Source organism: Varanus komodoensis, unplaced genomic scaffold, assembly GCF_004798865.1.
Source record: "Varanus komodoensis strain SLA01 unplaced genomic scaffold, ASM479886v1 scaffold34_1, whole genome shotgun sequence".
NCBI classification, from domain to species: domain Eukaryota; kingdom Metazoa; phylum Chordata; class Lepidosauria; order Squamata; family Varanidae; genus Varanus; species Varanus komodoensis.
This window is the reverse complement of record NW_025335854.1, coordinates 1722312-1738165: the sequence shown is the minus strand read 5'-3', so window position 1 is coordinate 1738165 and position 15854 is coordinate 1722312. Positions and strand designations below refer to the sequence as shown.

The 15854-nt window shown below is 43.4% G+C and overlaps 1 protein-coding gene across 1 annotated transcript; it reads left to right on the top strand.

Annotated features, from left to right (window-relative positions):
• Positions 1 to 611: 611 nt before the first annotated feature.
• Positions 612 to 6446, top strand: LOC123027917 (regulator of G-protein signaling 2-like). The gene is made up of 5 exons (XM_044439275.1): positions 612 to 767; positions 2431 to 2526; positions 2634 to 2695; positions 4546 to 4712; positions 5369 to 6446. The coding sequence occupies exons 1-5, from the start codon at positions 658 to 660 to the stop codon at positions 5561 to 5563; spliced, it is 630 nt and encodes a 209-aa protein (XP_044295210.1). The 5' UTR covers positions 612 to 657; the 3' UTR covers positions 5564 to 6446.
• Positions 6447 to 15854: the final 9408 nt, after the last annotated feature.

The following is a 15854-nucleotide window of genomic DNA, read 5'->3' as shown; positions in this document are numbered from 1 at the left end:
GCCATCACTGTGGCTGATAATTCTATGGCAAACCTACAAGCACCAGAAAGTCTTGCCAGAAATGCAAGCGTCGTGTTCCATGAATCCTCACAATTCCAATATATGACTGCACCGATGCAACCCACCCCAGCTCACATCTGCAGAAGTTCTACCATAAGATACAATCAGCACCAAATATGGCTCTCGCTCTTAGCCTAAGCTGCAAAAATAAAAAGTACCCGAAATATTTTTTTTAAAAAAGCCCTTGGAAAACGTGTCCCCAAATTGCAAACCACTCGTCGTGATGTCTATTTTTGGCCTGTCTCCAAAAACAAAAAACACACTATTTACAAAATCCGAACCCGAAATGGTTTACGATTAAAGAAGGAACAAGGCTCCCCGCGGGAGGAGGAAGCCGCGCTTGCACCAGGCTGGGCGCTGCAGACGCGCCAGCCGCCTGCGTCAGAGCCGGCCCGGCGCGCACGCCTCGCTCGCGGACGCCTTTTTGGGAGGCGACTCCGGCGCGGTCCCGCGGCTCGGCCAATCCGCGAGCGGCTGCGGCCCGTCGCCCGCCCCTCCCGCGCCCGCCGCCCCGCATAAAGGCGCCGCCGGCAGGCGCAGGGGCCATCGCAGCGTCTGCCAACACAGCCGGGTAGCAACGCTAGTGTAGGCAGGAGCATGCAGAGTGCAATTTTTCTGGCTCTCCAGCACGACGGCACGCACATGGAGAGGAGCGCCAGCCACGGGCAAAGCAAAGAGGAGAAAAAGGGGAAAATGAAAAAAACCCTGTGAGTGCGGATTTTTTTCATTGTTATTTTAAGGAAAAGAGGACTTTTTCATGGGTGGTAACTGGAAAGGCCGGTTTCCCTTCGGAAAACGAGCTCTTTGCAAATGGCACTGAAATCAATAATACGCCGCGTGTTAAAGGGAGGCGCGGCAGCACTTGCTGCGGGGGGTTCTTTTTGCACGTCTGTTGCTTTTGGGGAAGGGTGTTTGCAAGGTGAGGAGTGAAGTGGACAGGTTATTTTGGAGAAGGCTGCTGCAGGCTTTGGAAGCTTTGCAAAGCACTGCACCGGCAAACCGGAGCGTGTTCTTAAGTTTGTTAAAGCGTGTCGATGTGGTTGATATTTGCACTATGATGTTGTGGCGTGTTTTTTAAAACGACTTGGTTGAAGGGCATTTTTCTGCCCCTGCCAAAGCCCTGTCGTAGGACCCTGTGCCGGTGCATTCTGAAGTGAATACTGCCTTGAAAGGGACTTACTTATTGGTCGTGATCTGTTTGGAATTGTGGCCCAAAGTTGTGCTGTAGAAGTCACTAGGGCATAAAAGTGAGTTTCTGACTGACCCGTGTCCAGCTGCTTTGGGAGTGATTATTTTATGGAAAAGTGCTTCGTAATTTCTGATGTCCTAGCTAAAAACTCAGAACTGAAATTGTTCAGAGAGATTAACGTCCCAGATGCTTCAAGAAAAATCCTACCTGGTGTAAGAGGACATGCAATTCAGTTATAGTTCAGACCGTAGTGAGATTGGTTTTTCTGCTGGAAGTTCCTGGTTTACCTTTTTTGCTTCAAAGCCTTTTAAAACCAGTGCTGTCTTAGGAGTTAAAATAGCTCGTCGTTGCAGGGTATGCTCGTTGTATAAAAGAGCAAAATGCTGCAAGGATATACTAGCTGTTTGGCAATGCTTCCATGGACTAATGTAACAAAATGCGTCTGCAAAGCACTCTCTCTGTATATTTGAGGTAGCAAATGCGGCTTGCATGCCCACCTTTTGCAGAGCATTAATTGGAAGGCTTCATATAATATTGTGCTAATAATGGATCAGCCTGTAGCATGCAAGTTGAATTATTTTTGGAAACTGGGAAAAATAGAGAAGCAGTCAAATCCTGCGCGTGTATTTTGGAAGCAAATTCTATTGCATAGGATAGGAAGCAAGAATTATTTAAATTAAGTATAAAGTCTACTCCCCCCCCCCCAGAGATCTGATCATTGTAATATAGCCCCTGCAGAGCTTGCATTTGTGAAAAGGGTGGTGTGGCCAGCACATGTAGAATAAATGTTGCATGGAAATGTTCTATCAGTGATCCTTCTAAAGTAGCTGTTCTGAATAGCCCTTTTGATTCATAGATGTGTATTCATTCTATTACCTACATATGTATGAATTGGAAACCAAAGCTCGCAAGCAGCCTAGAACTTTCGTACTGCTTCCTTATCAGTGGACTCAGTTCACATGCCAGTCATCAAGTGATTAACTGAGTATAACTGTAGTGTGTAAACCAATCCTTGCAAGTGGATTGGACCGAAAGGATATGCTAAAATTAAGACTTGGGAATTTTGTGAATTAAGCACAAGTCCAGTCCATGTTGAAGAAACTGCAGATGTTGATTTCTCTGTGCTTTAAAAGGAAAGGCTGCAATCCATTGAACTTTTTTTTTTCCTTCTCTTATCTTAGCATGAAAGATTGGAAATCAAGACTGAGTTATTTCCTGCAGAATTCTTCTACGAATACCAAGACCAACAAGAAAGCACATCAAAAGGCACACTTCAGGTATGTAGTTCATATTTTTACATAGTGGATCTTTGTTTCTTAAGTTAAATGCATCAAATAGATCACAAGAGTAGTGCAGGTTTTTAAAGCTTTGTTTTTCTTTACAGACCATCTCCTGAGGAAGCCCAGCTCTGGTCGGAAGCATTTGATGAACTTTTGGCTAGCAAATGTAAGTTGCTTTAGCAAGTGAAATGCGAACAAATGGTTATAGCATATTTGTCCTTCTTGAGGGTTACCCTAGGAAATAACGCTCTATGAGATAAGAAAACATACTTCATAAGATAACAAAAAAACTAGTGCTTTGTGCATCAGGCTTCAGATGCTTTTGGCTTGCTAGAAACCTTTATAATAAGAGTAGGCAGACTTCATGCCTTTGCAGAAATTACTTTTTTACCAGGACCCTGAAATCCATCAACTGAAGTGTGGCACCACAAAACAAACCCTGGTGCCATAACTGAATGTTGTTTGCAGATCAAACAGCTGCTGTGGTGGGCTGTGGCTTGTGTATGCTGTAGTTGCAGTATGCAACAGCTGCCTGCAGCTTGTCATGTGAACCTGGGAACCATGGTTAAAACAAAATACTCAAATTCCATCCTGCAGCTGCCACAACACACCATGGCTTAACCCATCAATGATGGTGCAAACCAGCCCATTCTGTTCCTGCTAGTGGGAGTCCAGAAATCTTGGTCCACGTGCTGTGGATCACCAGACCTAGAATCAAGGTTTATCATCTGTCCATCCCTGCTTTAAACGGGCATCATTTCAGGCTGCCTAGGAGCCTAAATTCATAGAAAACCTTTTCTTAGTCATGTACAGCTCCAAAGTGCTTCCTGTAGGCAGGGCTGGCTTGTGATAGGCTTTTTGTACTGCAGTACCTGTAGTTGGTCAGCATTTTTAGCTGGCCTTGCATTCCTTTAGAGCGATGTAGCGAATACAGCTGTAAGATTCTGGCATGTGGGTGCTCACACAGCCTCTTCTTGCAGAAGTTAGCAGTACAGGAAAGAAACAACCAGCCCTTTTGCTACTTTTTTGATACATGCTTTGTAGCCTGGCTCCTTGTGAAAAGCTTAGATGAGCTTGACCTGCACCCAGCTGGACTCCAGGCCCAAAGTCTGGAGGTCTTAGAATACCAGCTGCTCTTCCAGTTTGATTAGTGCCTTTCAGTCTATCTTCATCCAGCCTTGAACTTTATTTAGTTCCATTTTTTTAGAAAGTCTTTTTTCCCATTACTCTGACAAACTCTGATGTAGCTCTTTCACCTTGAAAGGACTAGAAACTTTAGAAAAAAGGTAGGATTTTCACAACCCTGACTTAGAAAACTTCTACCACATGTGAAATGTCTTAAGCTGCCAGGAGTTCACTCCTAGTCTCACTCAAAGGTCTTTTGATCTTTGGGAAACTCAGGCATCAATTTAAGCGGACACTGGTTATGGATATGGTACAGATCATGATAAATGGGTTGCCTCAAGTAAGAGAAGCATGCATTGTACCAGTGTACACTTGTATTTATAAAATAGATTCTTCTTCTCTTCCCCTTGTGAAAAGTAGATTTTATGGGCACACACTTTGCCTATGCAAAAGTGGTCATGCTCTTGCTTATCTAAGGAACTGAAGAGAAATCTCTATCACATTTTCTGCAGGGTGAACTTTGACTCAAGGTTTCCATTGCCGCTGCCTTCCAGGAGTTTATAGCTCTTCCATAAACACACACTCTGGTCCAAAGGTTAATATAACATCAAACCACAGAGTAGAAGTTGTGCAAAACTCCCTACCACTTTTTCATTTTAAGTCATGTTGGAAAAAGAACACAAGCTGATTTATTCCTTAAAAATGTTACAAATTTTAATGCTTAAACGTAATAGAAATTGGCAAGTTGCTGTTTTGGTACATTTCATTTAAACAATCCAGGGAAGATACAGAACAAGACTAGGACATGGGAGGGTAGGGAAGTGCATACATGTATATACAACATTCCTGGGATTCTTTGAGCTAATCCATCTTTTTCACCTTCCTTTGCAGATGGACTATCGGCTTTCAGGGCATTCCTGAAATCTGAGTTTTGTGAAGAGAACATTGACTTCTGGCTGGCTTGTGAGGATTTCAAGAAAATCAAGTCCCCGCAAAAACTGACTGCCAAGGCAAAGAAGATCTATAGTGACTTTATTGAAAAGGAAGCTCCTAAAGAGGTAAGCAAAAAAAAACCCCTTTTGAAATGGGCTGTCCATTCCATGATTTCTGCTTGTGTGAATAAGGAATAGTTTTTGCAAGGGTTGATTCCATTGAAAGTGTTTCCTAGGGTTCAGTTCACTTGGAAAGCATATCAGAATGGAAAACCCATATGAATTCTTAATTTGTGAGCAGATATCCCTAAATTCCCACTCCAGAATAACTCAGTTAAAAACCTACATAGATTGTCAGTTTGCATGGAAATCTGCTCAGTTTTTAAAACTGAGATCTTGGAAGAGTTCCTAAAAGAACACTTCCTTACCCTGGTACCCTCCAGAGTGTTTGAACTTAAATTTTCGCCAACTTCAGCCAGCATGGCCAATGGTCAGATGGCAAGACCATAGTCTTACAGTTTAAAATATCTGGAGGAACCAAATTAGGCAAATGTATGGAGAAGATCCGTTAGTCACTCTTGGCCTCTCAACAAAATGCAGCCTCCATATTCTGAGACGGTCTACCTTTGCTTACTAAGTTCTTGGGTAAACCATACAGATTGTTGGGTCCGTCCTAGGGCAGGTTGCCAGTGTCTATTGGGGACAGTACTAAATTAATTCCTGCTTTGATCCAGAATAGCTAATGGAACACATCTGCTTACACTTCCTTCTGCTTATTTCAGATCAACATAGACTTTCAAACCAAGAACACAATTGCTCAGAACCTCCAAGAAGCTACACATACGTGCTTTAATGCAGCCCAGAAGAGAGTCTACAGTCTGATGGAGAACAATTCTTACCCACGGTTCCTGGAGTCAGAATTCTACCAAGAGCTGTGTAAAAAGTCGCCCATTAGAAGGGAGCCTCAGGGGACCTGAACTCCGAAGTGGAACAGAAAAGAGAAACCAAGGAACCTTTTCACTCATGGAGGAGGAAGACCGTGTCTTTGCAAGGCTTGGCGGACTCCATAAACTAAACAGGGGAGATTTGCCCAAATACACTTTTAATTTTTCAGTGGATGAGCATATTGACTCTGACACTCTGGTATCTGGCAAGCTGTGATATTGAGAAGGAAAAGCGAGCAAAATTGCTGGGGAAAGTTCACTTTCCATAGGAAAAACGATGCATCAGGAAAGAATGCCTTACACATTCCCAAGCTGCTGCGGGTTGTCCAACTCCATAGGTTAACCTGGATGTGCTGACATTAAGTCAAATAGGATCAGCATCCTCTGCCAGATGTAAACTATTTCTGGGGTTGTTCTACACAAACTGACCCCTCCTGGCACTTGAGAGGCTTTGAGCAATTGGCCGGCTCTAGTTTTCCTAAACAACTGGTAGCATATAATAATCGTTCCTGCTTTCTAAGCATTCTTACGCAGGTTCTGTTCTCTGCAAATCGTGTTTCTGTGTGCAGACTGGAGCAGACTTCCCTGGACTGGTAGAAGTTACGACGCTGCTGCATCATGCAGAGAAGGAAAGGGGATTAGCTGACTTAAGAGCAGAGCATGCTGGCCCGCTAACTAGTTGGGGTCAAATCCTGCCTGAGTCAAGAAGAACTTGGCCTAAACATCAAATGACGGCTGTATATTGTGTGTGTGGGCGTGGGTGCATTCTTGTGTGTAAATATATATATATTAAAAAACTTAGGTTGTGTTGTACACTCCTGCCCATGCTGAAATACTGACTTGAGGACAAACTTCAGTGAAGTTGTCTTTTTGAGAAGCAGATCAGTTTCAATAAATTATTTTTATTTTAATAGAACACCTTGTTCTTCCGTTTATTGCTGGGCAAAATGAAGGGAAGAAGTGGACTATTGCGTTGAGTGTTTTGAAAGACCACAAAAGCAGAAGTTCTCTCAGTGTAGTCATGCGTTTGCTGCAACAGTCTTAACAGTAATTCTTACAACGCATGATGAGCATATTCTGCGTCATGTGCTTCCCTGGGAAAAAAACATGCTGCTTTGGGTAGATGAAAGGACAATCCATATGTTAAGAGCACCACTAGTATTCCAAAGGATTCCCTTACCCACCCTTTCAGCTGCAAGTGGAAGAAAGGGATAAAGGGGTGGCTAGAAGAAGCAACCTGTTCAGCAGGCTGCCTTAACATGATGGACATTTTGCTAATTGCCAGGCACAAGGCTGGCAATCCTAGGGAAGCGTTCCCATGCAATGCCAAGAGCATGCTTGCAGATCCAGAAGTGTATTAAGAGGAAGACACATTTGCAAATGCAAGCTAGTGGTCATACACGAGTGGGACTGCGCACTGGCTTTTCCCTTTGCTTGCAGGAAGAACAGGCAGTTCGGATTGGGTCATGAGGGGTGGCAGATGGCGACTGCAGCAGTGTTTCCCACCCTGCTAGTCCAAAACACCTGGGGTAGGGGTACAACACCCTTCAGCCCCAGCATGGCCAGTGTTAGGAATTCTGAGAACTAGCGGGCACCAAGCTGGGGAAGGGTGGTCTCCATAAACACCCCAGGGCAAAATGAAACGCAAGTCTAGCATCGGCTGGCAGTTCCGATGGGGCTTCTCCGTTTGCTGGCAACGCTTGATTGCTTCAACCCTAAATATCGAAAGCTCTTGCCGTGGAAAATACAGACATGATGGATAATAACAAGAAGGTAAACAAGCCCAGTTTCAGACAGTGCTATTAATCAAAACTAACCAATGTATCTGCAAAACATTGCTGCTCCCATAACTACCATTAATTCTGATAGTGGAGCCCTGGCACAAGGAAGGCGGTAGCCTAGCAACGCTGCCCCACAGTGCCCAACATTCAGGCCTGTTTAGCAGTAGCACCCCATCGCCATCTGTCACCGCTTAAAAATATTCCTTGCTCCATGGAAGTGGACATTTCTATCCAAAGGGTAGACTGGCAAAAAAAGTCCAGCTTGCACATTGCCAGGATGGCAGATCATAGCTTGGCAGTGGCCAATCTAAATGAACCTCCGGACACAGTTCTCAAGGGTTCCTTATTTCACCACTATCACAACTACCCTAATGCAGCTGTAGACAGATGTTGGGTGTTTCTTATTTTTTTTATTTATTAAAACATTTCTATGCCGCCCCTTGCCAAAGCCTCGGGGCGGCTCACAACATTGAATAAAATACACAATAAAGGGTGCAAAGGGAGGAGGCTTCTGCAGCCCAAATGGGGTGGGGAATGGCTCTTTTCAGTTTCCTTACCAAGACATCCTTTTTCTTCCCTGTAAAAGCCCACCTCCCTTCTTGTTCCTCTTCATTTTCACCTTTCCTCTCTTGTTCCCAATCCATGAGAAGAAAGCATCCCAGCTGCACTATTTCAATGGTGATAATTGGAGAGGGAGCAGTATTGTAACCATTAAAAAAATCAGGATTTCACCCATGCCCCTGGAATGCACACATGCCAGAAAGAAGTGATGGCTGTACATTCCCTGCAAATGACAGGAAAAGTGGGGGGACAAGTTTAAAAGCAAAATCCCTCAATCCCTTCAAAGTGCCTTTGAGAAAATGATGGATGACCCTTTTTCTGCACTGTTTCGGAAAAGGTGATGAGCTACTTAAAATATGGAGGGTTGCCTATTCTTGTAGCTGGTAAAATACTATTTCAAAGCACAAATTCAATGTTCGCCTCTTTTAACATGGGACAATCTTGGAAATCACATAACAACAAGCGGTTACAGAAAGTGTATCTGGCTTCCAGAACCTCAAAGGGGAAGCAGGGAGAAACTCTGGCTTTTACTAGGCACAGAGAGAAGGACAGGATGTTGCTGCTTAGGATGAGGACCAGGCACAGGCGAGCCTCCATCACTGCCTCCTTTCACCTGGTGGGAATTCCTTTCCTGCACATGCCCCACCAGGCCTCACTGACTGCCACGGATCAGGGTGAGCCCCACAGTTGCCCCCCACTCTGGATACAGTCCAGACTGGAGCGTCCCTGTTGATCGGCTCTGGGTCACCCCTGAAGCTCCAGTAAGGCTCCCACCTTTCATCAGACGATACAGGACGCAATTGGCACAGACCATCCTTGCTATTCCCAGGCACTGCAGCCTTCCTCTCTGGATTTGTCCCAAAAGGCCGTGGAAAAGTGTGAGTGCATGGGAGACACGTCGGCAAGCACACTTAGGGCCATTGCACAATCCTGCTCTTTGATCACAGGGCATGTTTGCTAAAGCATCAGCCTTAGAATCCTATTTTCTGGCTTCTTGGAGTTTGGACAGACACAATCTCTTAAACTGGTGGTGAGCAGGTGTTTGCTTGTTTTGATCTCTGAATTAATGCAGTAGCCTTCGGACTTTTCAGACAGGCCTGTCCACCATAACACAGTAGCACTTTTTTGGCTCAACATTTCTCTTCTCCTACTCTCCAACCCCACCTCCCACATCCTACATTGCTATTTTCCATCTCTTGTTTTATTTCTCTTTATCCTTTCCTTAAAAATAAAACCTCAAACTGAAACCACAAGTCCTAAGCTGAAGAGCAGGGTTGTCTTGCCATCTCAAGTGCCTTTTTGGGACAGAAAGTGGGATATAAATTAAAAGGGTTTAATGGGAAAACACTAGCCCAAATGATACAGTCCACAACTTGAACACAATACTCCAAATCTTACTTAGGCACTAAACTATATCTTATTGATTCCAATGGAATATCATTCGAAATTCTCATAAGATTGCAGCCTCAGAAACAAGTTGATTAATTCAGTGACTTCCCAGTGCACCTATATGAAGTAGCATCAAAAAACCCCTGTAATTCACATTGATGGATACCGGGTAAATTTGACAGAGACCTCTTAAAGTGTTTTTTATGGATTGGCCTGACAACAGATCCTTAATTCTGAAGGCCAATATAACACCATCTGCAGAAAATGTAAATAAAATTTGATACTTAAAGGCCATTTTAAAAAGGTCATTTAGCAAACAGCTAAAATCTCCTGAAATGTCCTAATAAATGACTTGTTTATCCTTGTCATTCACATATATATATATATGATCTGCTCCCAAGTTCTGGGCATCCTGACAATCACTGCATTTGGTTCTTTGCCATCTGTCAGCAGTGACAACCTAATTATGAACTGTTTGTTCCACTTGCAGCTGCTGAAGGGTTACCACTGTGCACAGCTTCCTCTCGGAAGGAAACTGGTAAGTACTGAAGTCCAGGTGTTCATGGTCAGATCTGATCTCTTGCTTGGGAAAACAATGAAGCCTGTAAGACCTTGAGATGACATCCTGTCCTATTATCAATAACAAAAGTCCATGTTGGAGTGATGTGCAGATCAGGTGCCTTGATGCGGTACCTGTGATGTTCACTTGGTCTTGCTTCCATCATCCATCACATGTAGAAGGTGGGTAGCAATACAAACCAGTCCAGAATCAGGATGCCCGTGAGCCTCCAGTGCTTGGGAAAGAAAGGGGAAAATGCTGGAGCAACATTAGGGTATCCTGTGCCCTGACCACCCCAGTTCCTCCCCTCCCAGCCTCCTTTAAGCCCTCTCCAAGGTTGCTTCCTTTTCATTGATTTCATTTCTCCACCAAGCTTTCTGGGTGGTTGGCAACAATGTGCACAATACACTAAAATATGTACGTAAAAAGCGTAACATTTCAATTTAACATTTGAACAAACATTTTTAAAAATTGAGCCACTTGAACAAATTCAGGCATCCCTCTCCCTCCCAAACAGCAGGCCCAGCCTTTAGGGCAAGATCTCCAGGGGTGGGGAGCAAATGGAATGGGTCATCTTCAAGGAACAGCAGGTCTCCCAACCAGTGGTTTCCTGACCTCAAAGAACACGGTCGCTTTCTTGAGAGCTGCAAGGTGGTGCAGGGTAGAAGAGCTCATCTGCAATGCCAAAGTCAAAGCAGTATCCCTGCTGCAGAGCTGGAAGTCCAGATGATGTCTAGGGGTCATGGAATCTTTCCCTAAGTCAATGTTTCTGCGGGGGAAGATGTACCAGGTGAAGGAGACAGGTGGCAGAGAACCTGCTAAGAGACATGGATGGTATGACCATAAGCCAGTCACGGTGCTAGCTAGTGCTCTTCCACAGAATGTGCTGTGGGGAGAGATGCTGTAGGAGAAAGCTTGTGTTGCACCCTTCAAACTAACCTACAACCTTCAGGGAGGCGCTGCATTCGTGCCACTGTCTAAGTAAGATTCAGCTGCCGGTCGAATCATCTTCTGTACACGGAAAGGGGTTGCCATCTTGTGCTTTATCTGAGGCAGCAAAATGAATTGCCCTTGGGTAGCCGGAAGAAACCCTGGATGTGGATTTGATGTAAGACAACAGATTTTTGTGCTGCTGCTCATCCCTTCTCAGCCTCCTTTTCTTGTCTGAAGGTGACCACTTTCCCAGCATGGAATTGTGGGATCACTGCATAATCATCGCATTCATCGTTATCCACTGCGCGGATCATTGTAAGGATAAAATGTGTGTTGCCTTGATCTCTGAGGACAAAAAATGGATGGATGGATGGGTGGAATAGAGAAATAAATTAAAATCCTTGCTCTAGACATGTTTTCCCAACCCCATGTTTCAGATGCAATGGAATACAACCCTCATCATCCTCGGCAACTATCTGTGCTGGCTGGGAATGCTGGAGGTTGAATTCCAACAAATCTGGAGGAAATCCCTATCTGCGCCACACAGGGGAAAGCTGCCTAAGCCTGCTTTCTGGTGGAACGGAGTTTATCAGCTTATTTCTAACACGGCATGCACCCATGAAGTCTGAAGCACTACTGTAATACTATACTGTGTGATGATATGATGACAACAACTGGCCAAAGATTGACATTCAGTTAAACAGAAACAGGCTGTAATACCCGTTTGTGGCATGTCCTATTGCTGTACTGTAATGGTACTGAAGAGCATGGATTTTTGTTCTTGTTATGTGCCAAAGATGCCTAGGGCACTTCCACATGCCCTTTTGACACAGCCGTATGGTGGGCCAAAAGGAAGTTGAACTTATTGAAGAGGCTCTCTCTGTTACAATGATTTATTTGTTTGTTTGTTTTATTTAAGGCTTTTATGTACCGTCCAACTACTCGTGTCTCGGGACAGTCTTACTGTAAAAGCAGCATAAAATGAAATGAAGCACAGTATCCAAATAATGCCAATAAAATAAAACCCACATTAACACCTAATCAAACATTAAAATAATGGGAAAATAAACAGGGTTTAGCCTGACACTGAAAGGAATAGAGTGTGGGTGCCAGGTGAACCTCTCTGGGGAGCCTATACCATAGATGGGGCACCACCACAGAGAAGGGCCTTCTTCTGGTAGTCACCCTCCTAATCTCCTTCCAGAAGGGCTTCTGAAGAAGGACCTCTGCCTCAGATCTTGTCCTCTACAGATTCTGTCTATGAACAGAATGCCAGGACCACATAATCAAAAGTGAAGTACTTCACCAACTGGGCCAGCTGCATTTTGTTTGAGAAGAGTGGTTTGCATTTTGAAGTTCAGAAGCTTTCTCTGCCTTGTATTTCAGTTCCTGGAAGCAAAACTTTGTTTTTCTTGCAGACTCGCTGATTTGCATTCCAAAATATTTTGTGACTGACAGTGCCCCCCATGGCAGCCATTTTGTGAGAGCACCCAAAATGCTTTCTCAACATTCCAAATGTGTCCACCAAGTCAAACAGGCAGAGGACCTGCTGATAGCAAAGATGTTCTTGGTAAAATCAAGAAAGGACAGATGGAGAACTGTGCGGATTTTCATTAAAGGTTTTTACTTGGACTCTGGAGTAGCATATATGAAGGATTACATAAGAACAGAATAAGCCAAGCTGTGCTGAGCTGTTGAAATCATAAAGCAGATGAGGTTTAAATGCAGAGATGCAATATGTGTGCTTGGTACACATAATGAACCAGGTGTGCTTATGTAAGCCCTTGGAGGGTGATGAAAGAATGGATTTAGGGATGTTTTTACTGGCAAAGTACCTGATTTTAGGGTTTGGGTTTGAAAATTCCAGAAGACACATTAAAAATTGCTATTCAGAAGGGATTTTAAAGCACTGAAGAATATGTTCCCATGTTCACACTAACTCAACATTAAGCAGAGCAGAAAGAAAATCCATAAAAATCAGGCTCTTCACTCCAGATTTCTTTTGTTTGAGGTGGCGGAAACACAGCAAGTGTTTTTCTATCTTTCTGACTTAAACTTTCCACAGACATATACATAAACCACGTGCATAGCACTCACATAAAAACAAATGCAGTAATTCCCTCCCAGACGTTGCCAGACTCATTCTGAGTTCCCACCAGCTCTCCACTTTGGAGCGATTGCATGGTTTCATTGCATAATCTGTGACCAATTTCTTCCGAAATAACAAGGGAAAAAATCTCACAGAGCTTCAGCTGTTTGGTTTTCTTTGCCAGACTTGAGAACATAACCTTGTGGGCGGGTGAGCCCACGCACACTGCAATTCAGTGCAATGAAGACATGGCTGGGGGTTGTGGGGAGTGGGGGGACCCTGTGATATACAGTGCAGAATTCTGCTTTTGTGAAAAACAAAAACACCTGGTCCCCGACTGCTTTTTTGCATGGGGTCAGCACAGCTTCTGCAATCCATAGTCCCCCAGCTTTTCCCTTTATTAATTTATTTTTCTTTTACCAGAGCAAGTCTCACTTTTTTGAGACTATTGCAAGTATGGTGCCCTTTTTTTCAGGTACAGATGCCTTTAAGTGCACCCCTTCTGTCTTTTTCAAAGAAGTGGTTTGAACTTGGGCCATTACGTAAAAGGCAAGTGAACCTATCACAGCTCAAAACACCTTCACTGTGGTCTTTGTGGTGGGCATTAAACAATGTTATAAATCAGTAAACAATAATACTGCTAAAATGCCTCTTCTGGCTACAGTTTTGTAAGGGTGATCAGATATTAAGTGAATAAAAGTCCTGTTGCACAACAACATCTTTTAAAAATAAACCCCTTTCCTCTTACTGCCATTTTAGCAATAAGATATTATCCCCTAATTAAACACTTTACACTTCCAGCCCAGTCCAAAATAAATATTAAGCACTTTGGGTTTTTTTGTTTTTGCCATTTTGGCTTTACTGCACAGGACATTTATAATGCAGTCACCATTGTTCATGAATGTTGAACGGTTGTTTAGAAAATATGTTGACCTACCAATTTCATCTCTGTGTTTAACTAGCATTTTTGGCGAATATTTTTTTTAAGCAGAGAAAATACAGCATTAATTGTAAAAGCAGCAGAAAGCAACAAAATCCATCTTTTTCACTTGCATACTTGTACTATTCCCTTATACTACAGTGCCACCTAACAGTTATGCAACAACAAAGCCGGAAAGGAAGCGCTACTTTGCAGGGTTGTTGTGAGAATAAATGGAGGAGGAGGTTCACGCTAACCATTTTGTGATGCCAATGGTCCCTTTTCACTGTCAATCTGAGAGCTGGGGGAGAACTATGAGAGGTTATTCAGACTTGAGCCCAATAACACGTTCATTTCTACGTTGGCCCTTATAAAGTCTCCATTCACTTGTATGGGGGATGAAACAGCTACTGCAGTTTGAATAAGCCTAAGGAAGTCATTCAGCTGCTGTTCTGCAACGTAAGATTCATATGGCAGATAAAAGCTGGAGGAAGAGGAAAGGGGGCATACAAAAGTGACTTTTCCCTCACAGGAGGGAAATAGTCTGAACCTGCTCAGCTTTGGCCAACATGAATATGGCTAATGTCAGATTACTTCCTAAGCTTTCTCTCCAATCGCAGTCTTGCCTGCCTTATGAGATTCTGCTTACAATTTGATGCTGCAGACTTGTGAGTCAATGGCAAAATATCCTTCTAACCTGGATCTAAGTTTCAATGGGGTTACAAAGTACAAGTGTATCAGAATGACAGTGTTGTTCCAGTAATGCAAATTAAATGGGCCTGCCAAGCTGCTTCATGTTTTATTAGGGTATTTTGCAAAGGCTTTGTGTTGTACAGCAAATTCAGAGCAGGCTGGTATGATGTGGATCTTGGAACAGATCCTCATTTGAGGCTCCCCACGTTCATTTGAGACTTAGAGGATTGTGTTATTTTTTTCCAAAAGCCAACTGACCATATGGAAAAGGCACTTAAGGCTGAAGTGGCTGCATTTGTTTAGCTGGTACATGTAAGAAACAGCAATAGACGTCAAAGGAAAAGTAGAATACTGAAAACAAAACAGAAAGGATGTCCACAAGAAGAAGAGAAAATATTTGCTCCTTTTTCAAACCAAGGATTAAATCAGTCCTTCCAGTAGCAGCAGCCTTGGACAAAAATTAATCCCGAATGGTTAGCCAAGTTCCATGGAGAGCATCACTCTCTTGCCAACAGATACAGAGTGTTCCACTGCCCCTCGCCCCCAGTGTTTGGGGTCATCGTGCCACTGTGCATAAGTGCATTGTGAAGAATGCATAGCTGTTCCCACACCTATTCTCTAAGAATCTTTAGCGTGACAGTGTGAAAAAAGAAATGTACATGTACGGTATAGCGTACATGTCGCGTTTGCAATTATCTGCCATTTCAGGCATCCGCTGGGAGCCTGGAACCTCTCCCCACACATACAAGCTCCTGCCACATATTTCTTTTTCACAGGTAGAAGATTCGTTCTTACCATACATCCTAGCAAACTAAACTTCCTTTTTTTTCTTTCCCTATTAAATCAAGATGTTTTTCACTTAAAGGAAGCACTTTACAGCTTCTCCCTGGCACTTTACAACTTCTGTTGCAGACTGAGGTCAACCACGGTTAAGTGAAACCATGGTGACTGAACCAGTGAATGCAGGGGTCTTGCTGCACTGCCATTTGTTTCAGTGCATGACAGGGAGGAAGGTTTTAGACCCCTACCCCCAAATTAGGGTACCAATCCAGATTTGGGGTCCTGAGTTTACTCTGCTGTAAAAAAAAATATGCATCTGTGAGCTAAAATTGCTATCTATTTCTTTAAAATTACATGAGCTTGAGGTTATGGTTTTAATTCATGTTTCTGGTATGTTCCTTCAGGCATTCATTCAACTTCACACATTTTCCTTGCATTCTTTTTTTTAAAATGGCTAAATTGCTGCAAAGGTAAGAGAAAGGGAGGTAAGTTGCTGACGTCCTGGACACTAACCAGCACATAACCATCACAGCCATCTTTCCCTAGTTCACTTTGAACTGCTGAAAATTTAGAGAACCAAAATTCAGTACAGATAATGTCTGCTTATATTTTGAGAGCAA

Coding starts and splice junctions, on each gene's coding strand:
- LOC123027917 (XM_044439275.1), top strand. CDS start 658: ATGCAGAGTGCAATTTTTCTGGCTCTCCAGCACGACGGCACGCACATG. Junction 768..2,430: donor GGGAAAATGAAAAAAACCCT/GTGAGTGCGGAT, acceptor CTCTTATCTTAG/CATGAAAGATTGGAAATCAA. Junction 2,696..4,545: donor TGAACTTTTGGCTAGCAAAT/GTAAGTTGCTTT, acceptor CTTCCTTTGCAG/ATGGACTATCGGCTTTCAGG.